Raw genomic sequence first — 23,860 nt, 5'->3', positions numbered from 1 at the left:
CTCCATGGTCTACACTTGTTTCCTTGTGCTCTTGTGGAATGAACTGAGTTCCGAAGGGCTAGTAGTGTTTTCATCTATTCCTGAATTAGAGTCATAGAGGTTTACAGCATGGAAACAGGCCCTTCAGCCCAACTTGTCCATGCCGCCCTTTTTTTAAAAATCCCTAAGCTAATCCCAATTGCCCGCATTTGGCCCATAACCCTCTGTACCCATCTTACCCATGTAACTTTCTAAATGCGTTTTAAAAGACAAAATTGTACCCGCCTCTACTACTACCTTTGGCAGCTTGTTCCAGACACTCACCACCCTCTGTGTGAAAAAATTGCCCCTCTGGACTCTTTTGTATCTCTCCCCTCTCACCTTAAACCTATGCCCTCTAGTTTTAGACTCCCCTATCTTTGGGAAAAGATATTGACTATCTAGCTGATCTGTGCCCCTCATTATTTTATAGACCTCTATAAGATCACCCCTCAGCCTTCTACCCTCCAGAGAAAAAAGTCCCAGTCTATCCAGCCTCTCCTTATAACTCAAACCATCAAGTCCCGGTAGCATCCTAGTAAATCTTTTCTGCACTCTTTCTAGTTTAATAATATCCTTTCTATATCGGGTGACCAGAACTGCACACAGTATTCCAAGTGTGGCCTTACCAATGTCTTGTACAACTTTAACAAGACGTCCCAACTCCTGTATTCAATGTTCTGACCGATAAAACCAAGCGTGCCGAATGCCTTCTTCACCACTCTGTCCACCTGTGACTCCACTTTCAAGGAGCTATGAACATGTATCCCTAGATCTCTTTGTTCTGTAACTCTCCCCAACGCCCTACCATTAACTGAGTAAATCCTGCCCTGCTTCAATCTACAAAAATGCATCACCCCGCATTTGTCTAAATTAAACTCCATCTGCCAATTGTGTGTCATATGGTCATTTTATAAAGTTCTAATGACTCCTGTAGGCTCATATTTCTGAGTTCTGCGAACAGTAAGATGTAGTAGCAGTAGGCCATTCGGCCCACCAAGTCTGCACTGCCACTCAATGAGATCATGACTGATCTGATGCGATAATCCTCAACTCCACTTTCCCACCTTATCCTCATAACCCTCGATTCCCTTCCTGATTAAAAATCTTGAACATACTTAACAACTCTCGCTTCTGTTTTAAATGGGCAACCCCTTATTCTGAGATTATGCCCTCTGCTCCAAAACTCTACCACAAGAGGAAACATCCTCTCAGCATCTACCCTGTCAAGCCCCCTGGGAATCCTATTTGTCTCAATAAGGTCACCTCTCATTCTTCTAAACTTCAATGAGTACAGGCCCAACCTACCCAGGCTCTCCTCATAAGAAAATTCCTCTACACCCGGGATCCAGAGTGAATCTTCTCTGGACTGTCTCTAATGCCAGTAAATCTTTCCTCAGATAAGGGAATCAAAACTGTTGACAGTATTCCAGGTGTGGTCTAACTGATGCCTTGTATAGTTTTAGCAATATTTCCCTATTTTTATACTCCATTCCCTTTGAAATAAAGGCCAAGATTGCATTTGCCTTCCCAATTCAATGTTCATAGTAATTCCCACGATTCACAGTATTTTTAAAAAGGAAATGCAGTATTTCAAAGGGATATGGGGAAATGGTCAGCGGTTAGACTAAGTATAACTCTTTTAGGAAGCTAGCATGAAGGTGGGCCAAGGCCATTTTCTGTGGTGTAAGATTCTACATTTCTATATCTTTAATCTCGGCTTCCTTTTATGCGTTTGTTTTATTTCTCTTTCTTTCTTCATTGCCTACAACTTTGTATCTTTCCTTTGTTCTGTGTCTTTATGAGGGCAACATCTGAATATGTGTAGACAGCAGTTCAATTGAAAATAATTCAGGTTATTGCCCAGCCAGGAAAACTGCAAATTCACAAATCCAATAATAAACTGAATTTATTTAGTGTCTTTAATGAAGTCAATGTCCCAGTACACTTCACAGTGGTGTTATCAAATTAAACTTGTCACCATCCCACAAGAGACATGCCACAGGTGACCAAAAGATTGGCTGAAGTAAATTTTAAAGTAAAGTTTATTTATTTATTAGTCACAAGTAAGGCTTACATTAACACTGCAATGAAGTTACTGTGAAAATCCCCTAATCGCCACAGTCCGGCGCCTGTTCGATTCAATGTACCTAACCAGCACATCTTTCAGAATGTGGGTGGAAACCGGAGCACCCAGAGGAAACACGGGGAGAACGCGCAAACTCCACACAGACAGTGACCCGAGGCCGGGAATCGAACCTGGGTCCCTGGCGCTGTGAAGCAGCAGTGCTAACCACTGTGCCACCGGCATGCCCGCCCTAAGGAGCGTGTCAGAGGAGGAAAGTGAGGTGGAGAGGCAAAGAGGTTTAGAGCATGAACTCTCGAGTTTGTGGCTTTGGACAGCAGAAGTGCCAATGATGCAGCAATTAAAATCAAGGATGTTCATAAGACCTAAACTGGATGAGCGCAGAGATGTTGGAGGTTGTAGGATCAGCAGAGGTTAGAGAAAAGATGGATGAAGCCAGGGAGTGTTTTGAAAACAAGAATGAATATTTTAAAATTGATGTGTTGCCAGACTAGGAGTGGCCCTGGACAAATGCAAAATGGACACTGGTGAGCAGGTTGTTGCTGTCTAGCGTGACACATGATAGTACTCCTGGAGTTTTAGGGTGTTCAGGGTTGAAAGTATTAGTGTGTGGGACTGAGGAAACAGATGAAAATACATGACTAGGAGTCTAGAAAGAGAATGCTGGTGGCTCAGATTGAATAATACCTAGTCTTGTATATCAGTACGAGTGGCATGGTGGCATAGTGGTTAGCACTGCTGCCTCACAGGACCAAGGACCCACGTTCAACTCCCGGTTTGGGTCATTGTCTGTGTGGAGTTTGCACATTCCCCCCGTGTCTGCGTAGGTTTCCTCCGGGTGCTCCGGTTTCCTCCCACACTCCAAAGGAGATATTAGGACAGATGACCAAAAGATTGGCTGAAGTAAATTTTAAGGAGTGTTTCAGAGGAGGAAAGTGAGAGGCAAGGTCGATTGGCCATGTTAAATTCTCCCTCAGTGTACCCAAACAGGAGTGTGGCGACTAGGGGATTTTCACAGTAACTTCATTACAGCCTACTTGTGACAATAATAAATAAACTTTTTTTAAAAAGGTATGTTCATCCAATAAACAGTTATTGTTCAGACATACCTATGTCTCTGCTACTGTTCCTCAGCTAGTCACAACCAATATAAAATATAGTGGCAGCAGTGAATGACCCTGAAATTTCCGAAAATCAACTTTAAAAAAGTGTGGAAGTCTGACCAGAAAAAAGGCACCAAAACGGTAAGACAGTTACCAAAAGGGCGTCATAGAAGGAGGCTGAGTGGCAGAGAAGAAATCAATTGTTTAGCTTTCTATTAATCACATCATAGGACACTGGGAAAAATTCCACTTCAACAGCAGAGTCTAAAAGCCTGGTGATAATCAAGGAAGAGTGAGTAAACCTTGAAACAGGTTGATATGCATCAAAATTATGGCACAGTAAGCAAGCAGCACAGGGAGAAAGTCAATTTTACCGAGCAAGGATTTGGATACACCCCACAGCCTAGGTCTGAGGTTGGTGCCATTACACGTGGCAACCACGAGGCAGCAATTGGGAGAGAAAATAATTTACTTCTCAAAATGATTCCCCAAAATGTGGAGACGCGGGTGCTGGACTGGGGTGGGCACAGTAAGAGGTCTCACAACACCAGGTGAAAGTCCAACAGGTTTATTTGGAATCACAAGCTTTCGGAACGCTGCTCCTTCATCAGTTGACTCATTCACCTGAGGAAGGAGCAGTGCTCTGAAAGCTTGTGATTCCAAATAAATCTGTTGGACTTAAACCTGGTGTTGTGAGACTTCTTACTGATTCCCCAAAGAAAGGTGTGCAGTGAACTAGCCTTAATGAAACCATTGATCAGTTTCAAAGTCTGCAAAGTTTAGGAACGATTTTCAAAAGAGGGTCAGTGGGTATCAGGAAAAGCCTGAGCAGCATGGGGAAACTCCATTCATGTGACAAGAAATTTTCAAAATCCAAACAAACCTCCTAAGAGCTTAAAACAACTATGGATTTTAAATTCACTTTGCCAGACCAACCAGGACACATGGAAGGGGCAGATCAGACACAGACTTTGGTATTATGGAGGAGGTTATATTTAAGATTGAAAATTGCGTCTGGATTAAGTAAATCCGATGCGGAACAAGTCACTACATTGTTATACTTTATTGGAGCAATTGCTGATGATCTGATCATCCAATACAGTTACAGTTCAGACATATCTATGTCTCTGCTACTATTCTTTCACCAGTCAAAACCAACATACAACAACTCCTTCCATCTCTTTACTGATGATCAAGAGTACATTAATAGGGTGGTGATTGGCTGGATTGGATTTGTGCTACTTTTTGTGGATGGGACATGACAGTGCAATTTCCTCATTGCCAGATAAATGTCAGTGTACTGGAACAGATTGACTAGGGGTGTAGCTAGTTTTGGAGCCCAGGTTTTCAGTGCTACTGCTGGGATATCGTGAGGGTCCATAGATTTTGCAGTATCCAGTGCGTTCATCCGTTTCTTGATATCTTGTGGAGCGAACTGAATTGGCTGAAGACTGGTATCTGTGATGCTGACTTCTGGAGGGGATCGAGATGGATCATCCACTTGATACTTCTGATTGAAGACAGTTGCAAATGCTTCAGCCTTTTTTTGCATTGATGTGCTGGGCTCCCCCATCATTAAAGGAGGAGTATTTGTGGAGATACCTCCTCTTCCTCCAGTGTGTTTTTGAATTCTTCACCACCATCCACAACTGGATGTGGCAGGACTGCAGAACTTTGATCTGATCCAACGCTTGTGGGATCATTTAGCTCTGTATATCACATGCTGCTTCCATAGATAATCCAGTTTTGGCGCTTCACCAGGCTGACACTGGTAAAGTAAAAGGTAAAGTTGCCACAGTCCCAGATGAACATAGGCTGCTCTTCCTTTGGAGGGGGAGAACTGACTGGTGGTGATTTTAACCCGAGGATGACCACACCTCAGGCGAGGGGCAAAGTTGAGAAGGGGGGCCTTCATGAATAACCTCAGTTGGTACGGGAATTGAACCAGCACTGTTGGCATCACTGAGCATCACGACCCAGCCATTCAGCCAACTGAGCAAACCGACTCCCCAGGTATGCCTGGTTCTGCCTCCTGTCATGCTGTCCTGCGTTCCTCATTGAGCCAGAGTTGATGGAAATGGTAGAGTGGGGAATATGCTGGGCCATGAGGTTACAGATTGTGGTTTGATAAAATTCTGCTGCTGTTGAAAACATGCTGAAGCTTTGGTCTGCTAGGTTTGTTCTGAATCTATCTGATTGAGCACACAACACAATGGAGGATATCCTCAATGTGAAGACGGGACTTGTTTCCACAAGGACTGTACGTTGGTCATTCCTATGAATACTTCAACAGACAGGTGCAACAGGTAGATTACTGAGAGTAGGTTTAGTCGGTAGTGTTGCTGAGCACAAAACAATGAGACTGGGTGGGAGGAAAAAGTATGAAATTTGAGTGTATTGTATCAGCATGAATGTGTATTACTGTGCACATCAGAGAACAAGACAGTGTTTGGGAGAAAAAAAAGCGAGATTAAAGATTGAGAGTCAGTGAGACAACATTAAAAAGTGTGAATGGAAGAAACTTCATGTTCCCTCAGTTGAGAAAATAGTAATTGCAGCAGTTCCAAGAAGTTGTCTCTTCTTTCATGCCAAACAACTCAGTTTTGAAAACCAATCTGTAATTTTCCATAAATATCCCAGCCTTTATTTATTTATGGCTCATTTTCTCAGTTAAGCCTCACTTTTCCTTGCTTTCTCTTATTACTCTACCCATTTTCTTACCTCGCTCTCTCTGTTCATGGTACTTTCCAGTGTTGGGGAACTGCTCCTTGGGGATTGGGTCTGAACAGGGCTGGGGGCACTGGACATGTTGTTGTTGTTGGCTGCTGCTGGGTGTCTGTTTGTGGCCAGCCTGGACCATGGCTCAATGTGTGAATCAGGGCATGGGCTGAGGGGACCCACAGCAGAGACTCAGAGTCATGACGGGGGAATTCTCCCGTCCCGCCCGCCACGACCATCCTAGAGGGCGGGCCACGCAAAGGTGCATTGACCTGGGGCGGGATTCTCCGGCGCGCTCGCCCTAAAACCGGAAAATCCCACCCTATATCGGCCAGAACTCGCCCGCCACGGAATCGGAACGGGCGAGGTTCCGACAACGGAAATCTCCGTTGAGTTCGGGCGAGAATTTCCGGTCTCGCCGGAGCGACGCCGTAAAATCCCGCCAGAGTCCAGAAAAGGCCCAGCGAGTCTGCCCCGACAATATCTCCCAGAAAGATGGGCATTAATCAGTGAGGGGCTGTGCAAAGCTCTCTCAGTGTGTGAGGTGGATAATCCTGAGGAGATATAACACCGGATGTTTGAAAGCGGTGGGGGCGCGGGAGACTGAGCGGGAAAACTGCCGCTCCCTGAGAAAACTCCGCCAGCTTGCAACCTGTCAGCGACAACAGGGGCGGGGCTTGGCGGGGCGCGCGGGAGGGAGGGAAGGGGCGGGACTGGGGGTGAGGGGGCGGGGCCATGTGAGCGTGCCGGTTGGGGGTCGAGGAAATAGACATGAGGTGGTGAGGAGGGGGAGGCAAGGCAGCGGGGGGAGGGGAGTGGAGGGGGCGGGGCTAATGGGTCGTGCTGCGAAAAGGGCGGGACTGAGGGGGGAGTGTGGGGCTAAAAGAACCGGGCTAACGGGTCGTGCAGCGAGGTGGGCGGGGCTGAGGGGGCGGGGCTGAGGGGGTGCGCGTCAGGGGGCGGAGCTAAAAGGACAAGGCTACTGGGTCGTGCAGCGAGGAGGGCGGGGCTGAGGGGGGGGCACGCTGGAAGGGGCGGGGCTAACGGGTCGTGCAGCGAGGGGGGAGGAGGGGCTATTTAAGAGGAGGCGGATGTGGGGGCGCGGCTTGCGTGTGGGGGCGGGGCTTGGGAGCGCGGTGAGCCCGAGGTAGGCGCGCAGTGGAATCCCGCCATGTCACTGAGGGGCAAATTGTGTAGCGGAAGCGGCTCGCTGGAGGGGCGGAAGTGACGGCGCGGCTCTGGCGGGTGGGCGCAGGCCGTGGCGCGGGTGTCGCCGGGAGAGAGAGCGCGGCCCAGTCCCTTTGTTGCGGTAACGCTGCCCGGGGGGGAGGGGGTTGGGGGGAGAGAGAGAGAGCGGAGCCTGAGGCAGGGACACCCCCACACACCAGTCCTCACAAACCCCCACACACCAGCCCTCACACTAACCCTTACACACACGCACACAACAACATGGACTCGGACGAGGGCTACATGTATGATGAGGATGAGTACAGCGAGGAGAGCGAGCCCGAGGATAACTTCGAGATCGGCGAGGTGGAGATGCAGGAGCCGGGCCTGGAGCCCGGGCAGGATGGCGACGGGGTTGGCGGAGGAGGAGGCGGCGGCCTGGGAGGCCTGGGCGGGCTGGGCGGCCTGGGCGCCGAGCAGGAGGAGGAGGATTACCGCTACGAGGTGCTGAGCGCCGAGCAGATCGTCCAGCACATGGTGGAGTGCATCCGGGAGGTCAACGAGGTCATCGAGGTAAGGCCGAGCCGGCCAGGGCGCCGCAGGAAAACCCGCTGAAAGCCTGAGGCAGCAGGCCTCAGACATGAGGCCTGGACTCCAGTGTGGGGATAAAGTAGCCTGGGGCAGAGCTGTGGTGGGGGCAGAGCGGATTGAGAGGCCGGGGGCAGAATGTGGGGAGGACAGTCAGCCAGTCTGTGTGGGCAGAATGAGTGAGTGGTTTCTCCCTGGGGCTTGGTATGACTGACCAGTTTTGATCAGGGTTTTCTGGGCTTCATTGGGAGTTTAAGTGCCAGGAGGGCAGCCAGTTTGCTTATTTTTTTTTGGTCAGTCTGATCCCAGGCTTTGTCAAATATATTGACACGAATTCTGTGCTCATTGTGTGTTGGGGAAACACAATGAAATCTTCCTGAGCCCCTGATTGTTTGCAGGTATGTGGACAGAGTCAGCTGCATGTTTTCCTCTTCTGCTCAATATTCCTGGTTCAGGCAATTCCCCTCAATGGGGGTAGTTTTTAATTTATTAGCTAAAGTTCATAGGTTTTTATTCTGCCTGTCCTTTTGATTGTACTGCAGTTTTACTGTACTGGATGAAATTGATATTTGGATCACTTGGCTTGAGCAACTAATGTTAGTAATAACCAAGTTGGCTGCTGCGCTTCGAGTTATCTTGTCTTCTTGCCAGCAGTTTTCTGCCTTGGTGTCTCCTGCGCTGTCCTTGCCACTTCACCTAACCGTCTCAATAAAAAAGAAAATCGAATTGTTCAACTTGACACAAGTTTTGTGTTCTTGAAAGCATTGCATGCAACTATTGGCAAAGGTGTGATCACACCACAAGCTAGCCTATAGCGCTCTGTCTGCAACACTTGGAAATGGATGAATGGGAACATTGAGTTGAGTCTTTATGTGGGAGTTTGGACTTAGTTGTGGAAGAGATTAAAGTGAGAGTTTGCCTGAAATAGACATTGTAATGATGTTTAACCAAAATTGATGTGTAACATGTGATGCTGCTGGCCCCAACATTTGAATTGCTTAAATCCAATAGGTTTAAACCAGGTTTCCCTAATCCCTCGACTCGGTGGCTTTGGAAACCAGTTCTGACCAAAAGGTCTTCAAGCTGAAACATAACTCTGTTTCTTTCTCCAGAGATGCTGCCTGACCACCTGAATATTTCTATTTAGCATTTTCTAATTTTATTTATATCCAACAGCCATGGTTGGGAAAAATGAGGCAATGCTCATTTTAAAATGTTTCACTTCACAAAGTGGGGGAATTCTAGTGTTAGTATTGAATGATTTGAGTTGGAGTCAGTGCAGGATATTCTTTGGACCATGATGCCAATCTGCAATGGCTGTCCTTTTAAAGAAATGACATGCCATGACCATAGTAAAAATGAATCCGAGAAGAAGATAAAGTGAATTATAGTAGGAATTAATGGGCAAAATACTGAACTTAATCCTGTACATAAGCTACTCTTGGACCTAAGCAAAATAGGGTTGGGCTGCATGAAGATCTTATTGCAGGTCCTGACACTGAAAATCCATAAACACAGACTGTATTCCCAGCAGATGGAAACAAACTTTCTGCAAGGTTATGGTACCTCATCACCTGAAAAAGCAGAAATAGCAGCCATGTTTGAATCTTGGGACACCCATCAATAACATGCTAGGGTCACCATTGACCAGAAACTTAACTGAAGCAGCAACATGAATACTGTGGCTAGTAACACATGTTAGAGGCTGGGTATTCTGTGATGAGTGATTTGACCACCCTGACTCCCAAAGCCTGTCCACCATCTATAAGGCAGGAGTGTGATGGAATACTCTCTCCACTAGCTTGGATGAGTCAGCTCCAACAACAATAAAGAAGCTTGACACCATCCAGAACAAAGCGGCCCATTAATTGGTGCCACATCCTCCCTCTTAAAGATTCAGGTTGCCTCATGAGAACTGGCCAGGTTTTAATAATCAGGCCATGTATCTTTGAAGACCTGAAGTGCTTTGGAGTTTTTGTTATCATTGATGTGCTTGGTAATAGATCTTGGATTAAATGCCAACACTGAAGGTCACCAACCTTCTGGGATTCAGCATGTTAGTTATATTAATATGGGTCTCTTTCACTGCCCTTTCAGCAAATCTATATTTAAGTTTTTCATTGGGTAATGTGAAACATTAATTTGCTAAATTTGTAGTAACAAAAGATTTTCAAACCTAGTGAGCTCTCAAAGACCAAGTTAACAAGTGTGGATGAATTATTTACTACGAGCCTGATCCACTCTTTGCCGGAGATTCATGTCCATGGGGTTATTGAACAATCAGGAATGGAAACGTTGTTTAAATCCTTTGTCCACATTGATTTGTCAGGGCTGACCTTGGGGCAACCTTTGGAATTCCAGTCAACATACTGAACTGTCGTGGGGAAGTATCCTTTTGGAACTAACATCCAGCGGTGACTGGAACCTGACATTTGAAGTGTTGACCACTTGTGTCATTCAGCTGAAGGATTTGGTGATCCATTAGAAAATTCAATTATGCTGCTTTCTTTCAATAGAGATCCCAGTACATGGGTGAGGGTGTGGGGGGGGAGGGTGTATTTTTGGTTGGCAATGCCAGAACCACTAGAAGTGAAGCCAGTAACCTCTAGAGTGATGAAAATCAAATTCCCCAAGTTATTTACAAAAGCAATTGCTATTTTGAGCAGAAGCTTAATTGGCCTCCAGGGATGCGTTTCCAGAATTTGAAGCTCCGGCTCCAGTTCAATACAAGTCGATTTCTTTCTCTCTCTCTCTCTCCAATTTGCTCCCCATTTCTGGAATGAACCAGTCCTTGCTGGTATATAGTTCCATATGTGCCAGTTGCACATCCATGTAGGATTCTAATGGCCATTCTTGTGCTCTTGGTGGATACCAAAGGGATATCTGGCCACGGAGGGAGAGGTGCCACATTGCTTATGTGCACACTTAATTGACCTGGCATCAGAACTTCAGCTGCCCTCCTGAGGGTCAAATCTGGCCATCGCTGGCTGAGTTACGCTCTTGGTCTTCCTGATTGAACTATCAGGAAGGCTGACCTTTGAGTTTAATGCTCTGTGAGAGCACAGTTTTCAGTTCAACAGTTAAATTCATAACTTGATATGCATTACTGCATGACTTTGATTTATATTGAGATATGTGCAGCTTAATTCTGCTCATCATATTCTAGTTCCTGCATCAAATGGTGGCATTTTTCAGAAGTTAGCTTGGGGCAAGTGACTTGGGGATTGGCCCTGACTAATCAATTTTATAGCCAAATATCTGGCGTGCTGTGGCAAGCCCAGAGAGTCTTCCCCTTTTTCTGCAGAAGAGGAAATTGATTTCCCAGAATTGTCCTATTACCAAATGTGAGGCTGAGTGCTCTCACATTTCAGGCAGTGGCTTAGCATGATGTACTAGGATTTCAGCACAACCTGCTGGTTGGAGTATGGCGTTTTCTTTAATATGTCAACAGTACATCTCCAGGTTCTGTCATTCTAAACTTGGGCTGCGGTTGGAGGGAGCGTTTTGACCTAGTGCAGTGCTGGGGTTACAGATTAGTCACTGAGGAGCATTTTGAAGGGGTGAACTAAATAATATGAAATTTGACTTATTTGTGTTTATTTCCTTGTGTAATGTACATTCTTTGTAAAAGTATTGTGACTCCTCTGTGCAGCAAGCTCGAGAGGAGTTTTTAGCCTGGACACTTTCTCCAAAAGTTACAGGTTTCCATTGATCTCATTAGAAGAAGGGGACCTCAGATTTTCTACCCAAAACAAGTGGCTGATCAAAATAAACCTTGCTGGCTGGAGCACTTCTGGAGCAACCTTAAATGGTGTTGGAGTCCCGGACATGGGTTCTGAACAGTGATGGGCGGCCTTCAGTTCAGCACTCTAATGTTGCGCTGGCCAGGATCAGTATGGATGATTCTTCCTTTGTTTGGGTGAGATGATGCTAAGCCTGCCCGTCATTACTTTTGAGCTCGTCTCTATGGTGAGCGTGCAGGCAGACTGCTGGCTGTGGTCCAATCCTTGGCTGCTCGCGGTTAACTATTCTGCCGCTTTCTCCCAGAGGTAGCCAGGGTGGCAGCTTGTCCTGCCCAGCAGAAACTGAAATTTGTGTCTGGGTGGGGCCATTTGCATCTGAATCAGGCGGCCACTAACAACAGCAAAGGCTTACTACAATGTGTAGTTCGGTTTATTGGGAGTTTGACATTTTTTGCCAGGGCCATCAAACAATCGTCAAAATGGTGGACTGTTTAAGTGTGCATTTAAATGTCTGCAGAGTGATGTTATTGCTCTTTACCAACAGTCACTACAGCCAGTGTACAGTCTGTAAATAGATTTTAAAATGTTTATTTGCTGTTGCAGCTTTCTGTGGATCGGGATTTAAATTAGATTCGTTGTGTACAATAATATGGCAAAACCACACTTGCTGGCTGTGTATATATTCATTTACACAGCATTATAGCTGTTAGCATGACTTTCATGTATTATTATGTAAGGAGTTTCTTCCTGCATCCTGTTGAACTTCTGTCCTTCCAAACATGTTGAGTTGTACAGCAAAGTGGTAGCAGATTCAGGGACTATGAAGATTATCACACGCTTAGCCCCTTGTATATACCAAGTCGCTAACAATCCTGGACAGAACACTGGGTTTATTCATTGACCATGGCTAAAATGTTTTAGCGCAAGTGACTGTTGAGAGGATAATGTTATTTAAAAGGGAACTGGAGAAATATTTCAAAGGAAGATTACAGAAAGATACAGGAAAGGGCACGGGTATTTGAATAGATGACTACATCTGTGAATGAGTGCTACTTCACATTAGAAAACATTAGTTACTGTAATCTTATATCTTGACTGAATTGGATTGTTCTACAGGGGACAAAGTCTCTAGGGAGGTAATTCTGTTGGGAGTTACATAGAGGTTTGCTGTTAAGGTTTACAGCATACTTTGAACCCTTTGGTGAGATGTGTTTTTGATGGTTTCCACCCACTCATTTGTTCTGTGTAATGTATGTTATCTGGGCTGTAAGGTATTTGTACCCGAGTCTGGTTGCAATGATCTATTCAGCTATTTTTAAAATGTTGTTGCAAAAACCGAGTTTCACAGGGGGTAGCTGGTGTGGGGGGTGGGCTGAGGTGATGGTGGTGCTTCTCTGCATCATGAGGTTTGTGCCATGACCGGTTAAGTCTCGTAGCTCACAAAGGTCCATGGAGTCTTTTCCAGCAGCTTTGAAATTGGCATTTGCTGTGTTGCCTGTTTGCTTGTGTGCTTTTGGTCTCTATATCCGATGTCAGGCACTTGGTAGCGCACTTGCTTCTCAATCCAACCCCTCTATACAATGTGAGCATCTAAGCTTGTCCAACGCTGTTGGAAGTGCCGCCTTTTGGATATTAAATGGAAGCCTGCCAGTTGGGATAGATGTGGAAGATCCCACAGCACTGTTTGAAGAAAAGCTCGCACCTCACCTGGTGTCCTGGCCAACATTCCTCCCTCGGCCACCATCACCGTCACAACTGATTGTGCTTTTTTTCCCCTCAGTTTTCTCTTAATGGGCAAATTAGCTGCTATATTTACCCTTGTACTAACAATGAGAAGTAATTCAATATTGGACAATAAATGTTGACCTTGCTAGTGTTTCCCACATTCCATAAATAAATTCTTAATAAAACATTAGCGACAAAGGCTCTTATGGGAATTTGAACACCGTTCCAAAGCTGCATGAACTGGTTCAACTATTTAAATCAATGCCCATCAGTACCTCATGGTGCATAGGAAAGCTTCCTGCATTCTTGATGAGCGAGAGAGTGAGAAGTTATTGGGGATGAGCAGGAATGTGAAGTTGAGGTTAAACTCCGGTCCGCTATCATTTTCTTGAATGGCAAAGGCTCGAGGGGCTGAGTGGCCTACTTCTAATTCGTATGCTTGTATTCTTTTTATCGACTCATCATTTTTTATTAAGTGAGGAATATCATTCCTGAAGAATTGACTGGTTTTTCAAGGTTTTTGTGATATGCTCTCCCTTCCCACTCTGTCCTCATTCATTGCAGATTCAGCAGATTGGTTAAAAAGAAAGACCATTTGTATTTCTATAGTCTTTTTCACAACCTCGGGGGTCCTAAAGCACTTTCAGGGCACTTGTGTACCAACTTGTGTACATGTGGAAATGTGACAGCCAGTTTGGACCTATTGGCTAAATGAACAATACAGGAGAACAATTAGCACTTTTTTATGTAGGACTTTCTGTTCTGTGTCCGACCCGTGCCTCAGGTTTTCTCTTGGCATCTGAGGCACTTCATTTCCTCATTTGAGGTTTTTTTAACCATCTTGCATAATGTCATCTGCAATACACATGGGGTAGGAACAGCTCACACTGCACGCACGATACCCTACCCTTGAAGGAACAGTGTCTCTTCACCCACTAGGGTGGAACTTGGCTGAAATAGCCGCATAAATACTAGATCCACAAGACCAGATCGGAGGCGAGGTATTCTGTGGGGGTGTGACTCACCAGCTGACTGTCCAAACTTTTCCACCACCAGGCGTATGATGGAACTGCCTGGAGGAGTGTAGCTCCAACAACACTCCAAAACAAAGCAGGCTGCTTATTTACACATTGACCACCTTAAGCATTCACATCCTTTCACCATCATCGCACAGTGACATTGGCGTGCACCATCTGTAAGATACGCTGCCAAGGCTTCAACTACTCCATCCAAATTCGCCATCTCTACCACCTGAAAAGTCAAGGACGCCGGGCACATGGGGATACCACCACCACCTGCACAATCCCTCCAAGTCCCTCATCATCCTGACTTGGAACTATTTTGCTGTTTCTTCATCGTCGCTCTACCAGAATACTGGAACTCCCTCCTGGCAGCAGTGTGGGTGTTCGTACATCTCAGACTAGAGCGGTTCAAGATGGCAGCTCACCATCTTAAGAGCAATTAAGGACGGCCAATAAATGCTTATCTTGTCAGTAACGTCCACTTCCCATGAAGAGCTGATGAATGTGTATATCAGCCATGTGTTAACCAAGGTAGGATCACTGTGTTAATGGAGTGCTTTTATTTACAATTTTGCAGTCCCAGCTTTGTCAACTCCAGATTGTGATGGTTGAGTCACACACTGCTCATAAGTTCCTGTGAGATAGGACGTATGGTAATGCTATTAACTGAATAAATAAAATTGAATAAAAAGCCTTGTATGTACCAAAATTCATTCGCCTATAACGAGAGTTGTCAGCTTCTCTGAAGACCATTGTATGTTTTTAATAATTCCATGTCATTTGGTCCTGATAGTACACCAGTGTCTTATTACATGGCAACCCGAGACTCATGACCTCAGCTACATTATAATGCATGATTGTGTTTGGTGGATTCCTATACTTGTGCTGCTAGGTAGGGTGGGATTGTCCATGTTTACTCATTGTTAGGAGTCCCAGTTTTAAGAGTGGATACAGGTCTGTAACTGATGGCGGTGGTGAATGATAACTGAATTTACGCAATGTCATATATATCTGAAATAGTTGTTTTACAGAAAGCAAATCTCTTTAAGGTGCACTGGATTTTTTGCAGCAGCTATCTTGTGTCTAAACCCTGTTGTGGTGGTTATTAAGTGAGTAGCGTTGACCAGGACTTAAGGGGAAGCTCCTTTCTCTTTCAGACAGTGCAGTTAAACCTTTGGAACAAGCAGTCTGGGCTACAACTTAATAGTTCCACAATAGCAGCACGGCCTCTGTCCTACTGTCGGCCTAGATTATGTTCACTTGTGTGTTGAACCCTCCTCTGACTCAGAGGTGGGAATGATACTTGAAATGCATCGTGCGGTAGTTCAGTGCGTCGGCTGAAGTGTTCTCTTCCAACTGTAGAGCTTTAGCACCAATATGACAATTTTGGATGTCATTTGTGCGTCAACTGTTAAGTAATGGAGGAAACCTAGAGGAGAGTTAGCACCAACTTCTGTCTGCAGTTAAAGATCTGAATCACAGGAAGCGTGCTTCAAACAAAGGACATTGTGTAATTTGATCTTGTCTTTTACCCCCCCCAGAATCCAGCCACAATCACGAGGATACTTCTCAGCCACTTCAACTGGGATAAGGAGAAACTAATGGAAAGGTAAAATTGTCTGCTGTGGGGGCGATAATGGGCCTATGTACAGTGTAAGGGTGTCAGCTCTTGGGGTAAGGGTGCATTGTCAACATGATTTCACATGCTGGAGTTAACGGATCCTCCCATCTAGAAATATCTATCTTTGATAACTGGCTTGAGCAATTTTAATGGGAGACAATAACCACAATGCATTTCTACAAGAAATGGATCAAAGTTAGGCCCTGGTGACCGTTGTGCAATGTCATAGAAACCACATGTGGTTGCAGCAGCCTGTTCCCTGGTCAGTAAGTTGACATCTGAGTGAATTGTGATGTTCTCGGGCTCAGCGAAGGAGAAATCCTTGGTAAGCAGAATGAAGCTAATAACAGTGCTTGGCATTGTGGCATCTTCAGTAGCAGTGAGGCTTCTTAACGTCATCAAAGGTGACGTTATCCAGCCAAGTCCTCTAGTTTGCTTGTTCCCCTGAGCCAATTCCCTGTGTTTTTATTGTTAAATCTCGATGATGGATTTGTGGACCCACAAACATGGAGTCGAGATTAGGAAGGCATTTTTAGAAATGTGAATCTGGGGAACCTGACACAAACATCAGCCTCCTGCGTTTCAAACAGCACTGGCACTAAATGTAATATTGCTGTGACTGGCTGGCTCACTTTGTTTGGTGTGTCTGATGATCTGTTGAACTGGGTGTATAATTTGCAAGTAATCTGCCCAGAATAAATGGGCATTTGGTTCATTATTAACTGTAAAATCTATTTTGTCCCAATTTTTCCCAGTTGCTGATTACAAACTCACAGCAGAAATTTACACGTTTTGTTTTCAGAAGGGGTAAGAGATTTAAAAGTGAGTTTTTAAGTTGAAACTGCTGAAGGGCCAATTTCAGTTATTAATTGAAAACTGCAAAAAACTTGATGGTAAATGTAACCATGGGCACTGAATTGTGCCTGGCTGATTGCTTAGCGCTTCTGATTTGAAACTGACCACAGATGTTGGCACAGTGACGCAACGATATGCTGTGCTGAAGACAACCTAGAGAAAGCTATCAATCCACTTGCAAGTCCTTGCTATTTAGTGCTACTTGTATTTCCTTATCGCATTTCCCACTTGTCCGGTCATCTTTTACAGTACTCTAATAAAAAGCATGTGAAATAGGAGCAGGAGTAGGCCACACAGCTCCTGAAACATCATTCTCCATTTAATAAAATCATGGCTTATTCTCAACCTCCACTACACTTTCCTGTATCCCTTTATTTCCTTCAGAGTCCAAAGAAATATCGACCTCTGTCTTTAATGTACTCTGAGTGAGTATGTACAGTGCCCTGGGCGGATAATTCTGAAGATTCAAAACTTTCTGAGAGAAGACATTTTTCCTCACTTATGAAGTGGATGATCCCTTACCCTGAGCTTATGACCCCTTGTTTTGGCCACGGGACAACCTGGCAGCATCGATCTTGAATAGCAGGCTTACACTTGCCATCTTCCAAAACACTGGGCCTATTCCAAAATCTTGGGAATTCTGGAAAATCACAATCTGTGAATCCACTATTTCTGCATCTGCCTCTTTTTACCCTAGGGTTCAGGCCATCAGGTGAAGGAGATTTGTCAGCTCTCAGTCCCATTAATTTCTCCAGTATTTTTTTTCTTTACTAATATTAATGCTTTAAGTTCCTCACTCATCAGCCTTTTGATCTCCACTATTTCTGCTATCATCAACGCAGATGTTTGTGCCCCATGTTACTGTATCTGGTGGCTGGAGGGTCTGCATGTAGAGCTCTGGAGTCCCTCTAATATTCCAGGGGAGGGAGTCTGATATTGTTTATACTTGCCTGCTAAAGACAATGAAGCAAAGTTGCCTGGCTTTGCATTTACTTCTATGGCTTTATTGGTGGGGATTTAGTTCAGACATTGGTAGCTAAGCCATCACTGCAAGACCATTGCACATGCTGGTGTTTGTCTATCCCACGATCTTCCTATGAATTTTAGACTACTGATAGATTGGACATGTGAATACAAGTGCTTCTGCAAAATGAGCATAATTATCAAGTGACTCTTAAGCTCACTCTAGCCACTGGTATTGGATGCACCGCTTTAACTTTGCTCCAACCAATCAAACTTTGTAATGAGATTATGCAGCAGCAGATGGAGGTGCCTCAGTTGGTAGATACTGAACCATCATGGCTCCATCTGCCTCGGTGGCGCCCATTCAATTATATTTTTCTATCAGAGTGAATGCTGTTCATAGTCTGTATTATTTCATGGAATTATAATGATATCAGGTGATGAAGTATTAACTGGACTTTGGTTCCGCCCACTAATTACTTCACATTTACAATAGTCGAATTACTAATGGTTCAATTCTGTCACCAGGAGTTGTTAGATGGAGCAGCACTCCTCTCCTTCTAAGATCGCTGTATTCGACTGTGGGTCTGCTGAACTGATTGGTTACTCCTGGCTGCTGCTTACTTGCACCTCTGTTATATCCATTCTAGAAGCAACCTGCAGTATAGTGATGAGCTATCATTTGTGTTTGTACAGACACAAGATCAGGAAAAGAATTACAATGCTCATCTGACAGTACAAATGTGGAGCATCAACTTCCATGGGGAGATTATTTTACTCTATCTTTCTGGAAAATTATTTTATTAAAAATGTTTTTACCCATTAATATTAATTCCTAGGAGTGGGAAATAAAGGGAGGGAAAGCCGTGGCAGATTTCGGGACAAGTTACAAGTATGTTACTAGATTAATCTAATTAGCACCCTCAGATAGCTGCTAATGTCTTGAGGAACATAGGACTGTATAGGTCTCAGTCACAACAGACTTAGCAGCCCAGCTTGTCCCTTCAGTAGCCCTGTCTGCCAGACACAGGCACCACTCTTTTGAAATCCACATATAGTTATAATGGGAGCTTGCCATTGTTTCCTGGGGCATTGTTTTGAATGAACAATATGCTGCCTGGGTCATGTATTGGACATACTGATCCCTGTCCAGATACCTGATATGCACCTCTGTACATTGCAAAGCCCTGCCTCACGCACACTTAAATAATGGAAATTGCTGTAGCTTATAACTCCAGAATATAAAAAAATTAGATCAGTTGCATTTGGAGTGGGAATTAGTATGCTGGGATTGGGAAGTAACCAATATCAAAAATGTCATTGATTATGTACAATTGGTAGAGCAATCATTTGGATTAACCTTAACTAAACAATTGTCCATAATTTAGCTCAATTAAACTGTTGGGAATAATTTGACTAGCATAATCTTGCTGTAGTTTTTCAGTTGTTTTATTGCCAGAGTCTTTAAGATTCTCTCCACTTTCTAAGCCGTTGTCCAGCACAAAGTCAGAGCCTTCTGGCTGCTTCTCCCCTTTCACTTCTCATTATGAATGACTGGTAGTGTAGAACATGACCATTCTTAATCACAGCATACGTGGTGGGAGCGACTAGAAATTTGTCTTGGGAGGTGATGTGCTGCTTAAAAAGCAAACTTTAGCAGAGGCAGGAGATTACTTGGTAAAACTAGTCGATCTCCCTTGTAGTCCTTCACTGTCTGTTAAAGTCCAGTGCTGTATTCACGGGAAGCAGAATTAGAGCCGGATATTTGGGACAATATTTGGTGAATAACAGTTGCTGTTTTATTTAGCCATGTATTTTTCTCTCTCTATTTCCATAATAAATTCCTGTACTCACATTTAAGGTTTATTTATTAGTCAGAAGTAGGTTTACATTAACATCACAATGAAGTTACTGTGAAAATCCCCTAATCGCCGCACTCCGGTGCCTGTTCGGGTACACTGAGGGAGAATTTAGCATGGCCAATGCACCTAACCAGCATGTTTTTCGGACTGTGGAAGGAAACCGGAGCACCCGGAGGAAACCCACACAGACACGGGAGAACGTGCAAACTCCACGCAGACAATGACTCAAGCTGGGAATCAAACCCAGGTCCCTGGCGCTGTGAGGCAGCAGTGCTAACCACTGTGCCGGAAACTATACTGGAAACTGTTAGTGTAAACTGGTCACACTGTAATTACACTTTGTGCCAATGGTGGGGTTGTAGTACCTCCAAGTATGTAATTGCAGTATGCTAGATTTACACACAGTTCCATCGTGTGGACACAGGAAATGATCATGGCAAACGTTGACCATTTAGTGCATGCAAACATAAAGTATTCCATTGATATGCTTCTATATGTTAAGGCTGTTGTGAAAATGTTTCTATATGAAGTGGGTGAAAACTGAACAAAATTGACTCATTTTTGCAATGGCTGCATTGCTTCTTACAGATACTTTGATGGAAACTTGGAGAAACTTTTTGCAGAATGTCATGTAGTAAACCCTTATAAAAAATCTCGAACACGACAGATGAACACTCGATCATCCTCACAGGACATGGTTTGTGCGATCTGCTACCTGAATTATCCGAACTCGGTGAGTTTGTCAGACTGAAGAGCACAAGGTGCAACTCTTGAGTTCAGCCAGTTACAAACAATATCGCATAAGTAATAAGATTTTGCAGCTGCGCGCACTGGGCTTTGTGAAATCTCTTTGTTCGGGTAGAAATAGTCAATCTAGTTACTGAGATTGGAGCAGCTTAAGTGTATAAAATCCTGGAGGGAATCCCTGAGCAGCGTGCGAGCTCAACAGATCAGTTGAGTAGTGAATCACCTCTAAAATAAGTCATCCTGCTCCTTGCTCAATCCTACAGTGTCCATGACCATTTAGGGTAATCCAAGGATGTGTAACTCCAATTGCTGCTCATTGTAGCAAATGAGCCACTGCTCTCTACTGTGTAGGATACTTTATAGCCTACTTTCAGGCCAATCCTATGTAACTTGTAGTAATGTTTTTGCTTTGCTCATATAGACAACATACAACTTTTTCAACAAGAAAAATATTTAAATCTCTGCCATTTTTGAACTCATTGAGTTTTGGTTCTGGTACAGATGCTGTGTAAAGAATTGGAAGGGAGTTCTTTCAGAATGACACAATCTAAAGACTTGCCCAGCTTCTGTTTAAGTTTTTGTCGCAATTGTACGCCCTGGTGAATCATGGCATTCATTGAAATTGCTCAGTGGATCAAAATTCTTTTGTTTGTTGTGCTTGGAGAGATCACATGCTCTTTTTAGAGGTGGCGTGTTAATCATACTGGTCAATAATCCCAACTCTACAGGACTGTGCCAAGTGATATGTTTAATATTTAAAAATGTTTAATTGCTGAAAAGAATATTTTCATTGGCACCGAGCTGACCCTGTGTGAAGTAGGTTGAGGAAGCCCCAGTATTGATGCCGTTATAGTCTCTTCACAAGCTAGAGATTGGCAATTGAATCTGGTGATTGTCCAAGGGAATAAATGTTAACCTACGCCAGTGCAGTTTCTAGATGGCACGCCTCTGCGGGTGAAATACTTTTTGAGATGTCTGTGTCACGGTACAGATTATCTGGGCTATTCCAGACAAATGTCCCTGGTGAACACAATAATAGAACAGACAGAACTACAACAGAGAAACTGTTGACTGGTCACCAGAAACAGTACTTGAACAAGGTGGGAGGGCTGTGTGCCTGTGAGGTTTGGCGAGGGTGTTACTGTTACGCCATATGGTTCCATATTACCAAGTACTCAGTCCAAACATATTGGGATGCTTTTGGGCAAGTTGATCAGAGTCTGTTTCTTACCAAATTTGAGCAGGGTCTATGTTTGGTGTTTTTACGTTTTAACAGCTTCAACATTCGTGGTGAGAATTTCTTTCAGGTCACTTCCTGTAATTTTCTTGGTTCCTTGTCAATGGTTACAATATCCAAATGACACCCCAGGCAAATTCTAACTGAGTGCTTAAATCTCAAAAACCTGATCTGTTCATACTCCTATTATGAGTGAACTCTAGGCTGTGGCTATATATGGCTTGTGAGCATTCATGTCATTGTGGTCTCAAAGTAATCAGAACTGACGTCTTTTAAACTACCTTTTATTGTCCACTGGGTTTTAAAGTTAGACTTTTGTGTGTGATGCTAAATTCACACACTGACCAAAGTGCCCAAACAAAACTTGCTGATGCCAGTAATAGAAGAGGGTGTTTGAGCAGAAAATGTGATGTAAGAATAGAATGTTTTTTGTAATTGGCTCCCTTGTTTGTTATATCTTGGCCCTATAATATCTGGATTACCTTTCTACATTTTCCATCATTTTCTCGGTCTGTACCTGGGGATGGGGTGGGCTTCGAGGTGGTTGTAGTTCTACTTTTGAAGCACATTTTGTGTGTCCATTTTTAACTTTTCTTTCCAGCAAGGGCAGTGTTTCTGACAAGGACAGCATTTATTGCCTGCCCCTAGTTGGCCTTGAGATAGTGTGGTTTGCCACCGCTGCCTTGAACAGCTACGGTTCTTGTAATTAAGGTGCTCCCATTGAGCTGAGATTCCAGCAATCGCAATGTTACAAATTCAGTATTTCCTGCTCACTCCCCAGTATAGGATTCAGAATTAGAGATATTGATGTATTTGAGATGTTAGGCTAGTGATAACTGCAGTAACATTTTATGTCTATCCTAAACCGAGACAGTTATAACTGGGGTCAAGTTCTGTCTACTCTCTGCACTGTCTGTGTGCAAGTGTGAAATAATCACTTTCAGGAAATAATGTTAAAAAATCAGATTTTTCGCCAGAAGTTGCTATCCAAAGTGAATCGACCTGGCTGCTCTGCTTGGTGTATCCTGTGTAAATGATTTATTAGTTGGTTCAAATATCAGTTTCCACGTTGAACTGGTATCATTTAACGCAGTGCGACACTGGAGTTCACACTCTTATTAACAAATTAACATAACCTAAACACCGAGAGAGGAGTAAACCCTGTTGGTTACTCTGGTCTATTGTGCTGGTTAAAATGGCTCCAGAAAATTGCTGATGTCCCATACAGCTGTGAAAACACCACAGATTAAGTTTGTGGTGAGATCTCTAACATATTAGAGTATAATTTATAAAGGTGAAGTTTAAAAAATGTCCTCGCCTGCGCATTCAAAATGTGCGCCTTTCTCATTTGAAGTTTTTTCCGACACCCTCCACCCCCCTCCAAAACTAGGTTATTTTTCTCCCCCCTCCTCCTGAATCTCCGAATACGGTTATGCCACGGGCACTCTCCCTGCCGCACTCAAGTGATTTTGCTTTACTTTTAAGACCGAACATCTCTCGTTGGACAGGCCCATGTGCACTGTGGAGGGCATGAAATTGGAGGTAAATTTTTAACAAGGCAGAGATTTAGATACTTTGGATTGGGTATGCAAATTGTGTAAAGTTTAATACATTTATAGACATTTTAGTTTTAATCATCTGCTTTAATAATTGTATAACACATAAAAATTGAGAATAGTGGTGTTGTAGCATAAAGCAATGAAGGTGGAAACCAGTCTCATATTCTCTTATTAGAAAGAAGAAAGTGGGGGGTCTGGAAGCGCCACTAGGATCACTAACTCAGTATCAGATTGCCAGGTAGGGTGGAGATTATAAAGCTCTGTACAGTGTATGGGGTGGCACCTTGTATTGAAAATAATGCAATTTTTGATAACTATCAATATTGTGGCCAATATTGATTAGTTTTAGCTCCCGGGGGTTTCCTGCTGGCACTCTGAATTCTAAATGCCTCCTATTCCAATTGCCTTTGATATGGCACTGTGGGTATGAACCAATCGCTTCACTGAATCAATACCGATGTGTCATTCTAAATGTTTAATTAATTAGTGAAAATTTCCATTAAGTGTGCCACCCCTAGTATAGTATAGTAGTCGGTTTGAGTTTGCTATGTAGTCTATCAAAAAAAAATCCATGCACTCATTGATTTCCCCCTCAAATGGAGGAGAATTCTCCCTGAGCTGATGAGCAGGAGCACAAATGAGGGTGAAGTTTGTGCCTTTTCTTGCCTTGCTCCTCCACATTCCGCTTTAACGTATTGGCTGTCTCTGGGATGAAATGAACTGTTCCTATTCCTGAGAGGAGACTTTTAAGTTGCTATGAGGCATTCCATCTCCTGGTTTAGACCGAGCCTGATTAAACTTGCTGAACCTGCAGCCAAAGCTGTGGCCTTTGTGTCTTGACCACAA

General features: G+C 44.0%; 1 protein-coding gene across 1 annotated transcript in view; it reads left to right on the top strand.

Annotated features, from left to right (window-relative positions):
- The first annotated feature begins 7,148 nt into the window (after window positions 1–7,148).
- LOC144480459 (E3 ubiquitin-protein ligase ARIH1) overlaps window positions 7,149–23,860 on the top strand; it is a 68,684-nt gene continuing 51,972 nt past the window's right edge. Inside the window, exons 1-3 of the mRNA XM_078199903.1 lie at window positions 7,149–7,665; window positions 15,712–15,779; window positions 20,060–20,204. Coding sequence (XP_078056029.1) covers window positions 7,375–7,665; window positions 15,712–15,779; window positions 20,060–20,204 — 504 coding nt within the window. The 5' untranslated portion in view covers window positions 7,149–7,374. The remainder of the gene's footprint in view (window positions 7,666–15,711; window positions 15,780–20,059; window positions 20,205–23,860) is intronic.

The sequence above is a fragment of the Mustelus asterias genome, chromosome 29 (genome assembly GCF_964213995.1).
Source record: "Mustelus asterias chromosome 29, sMusAst1.hap1.1, whole genome shotgun sequence".
NCBI classification, from domain to species: domain Eukaryota; kingdom Metazoa; phylum Chordata; class Chondrichthyes; order Carcharhiniformes; family Triakidae; genus Mustelus; species Mustelus asterias.
This window is presented reverse-complemented; position numbering and strand designations above follow the sequence as displayed.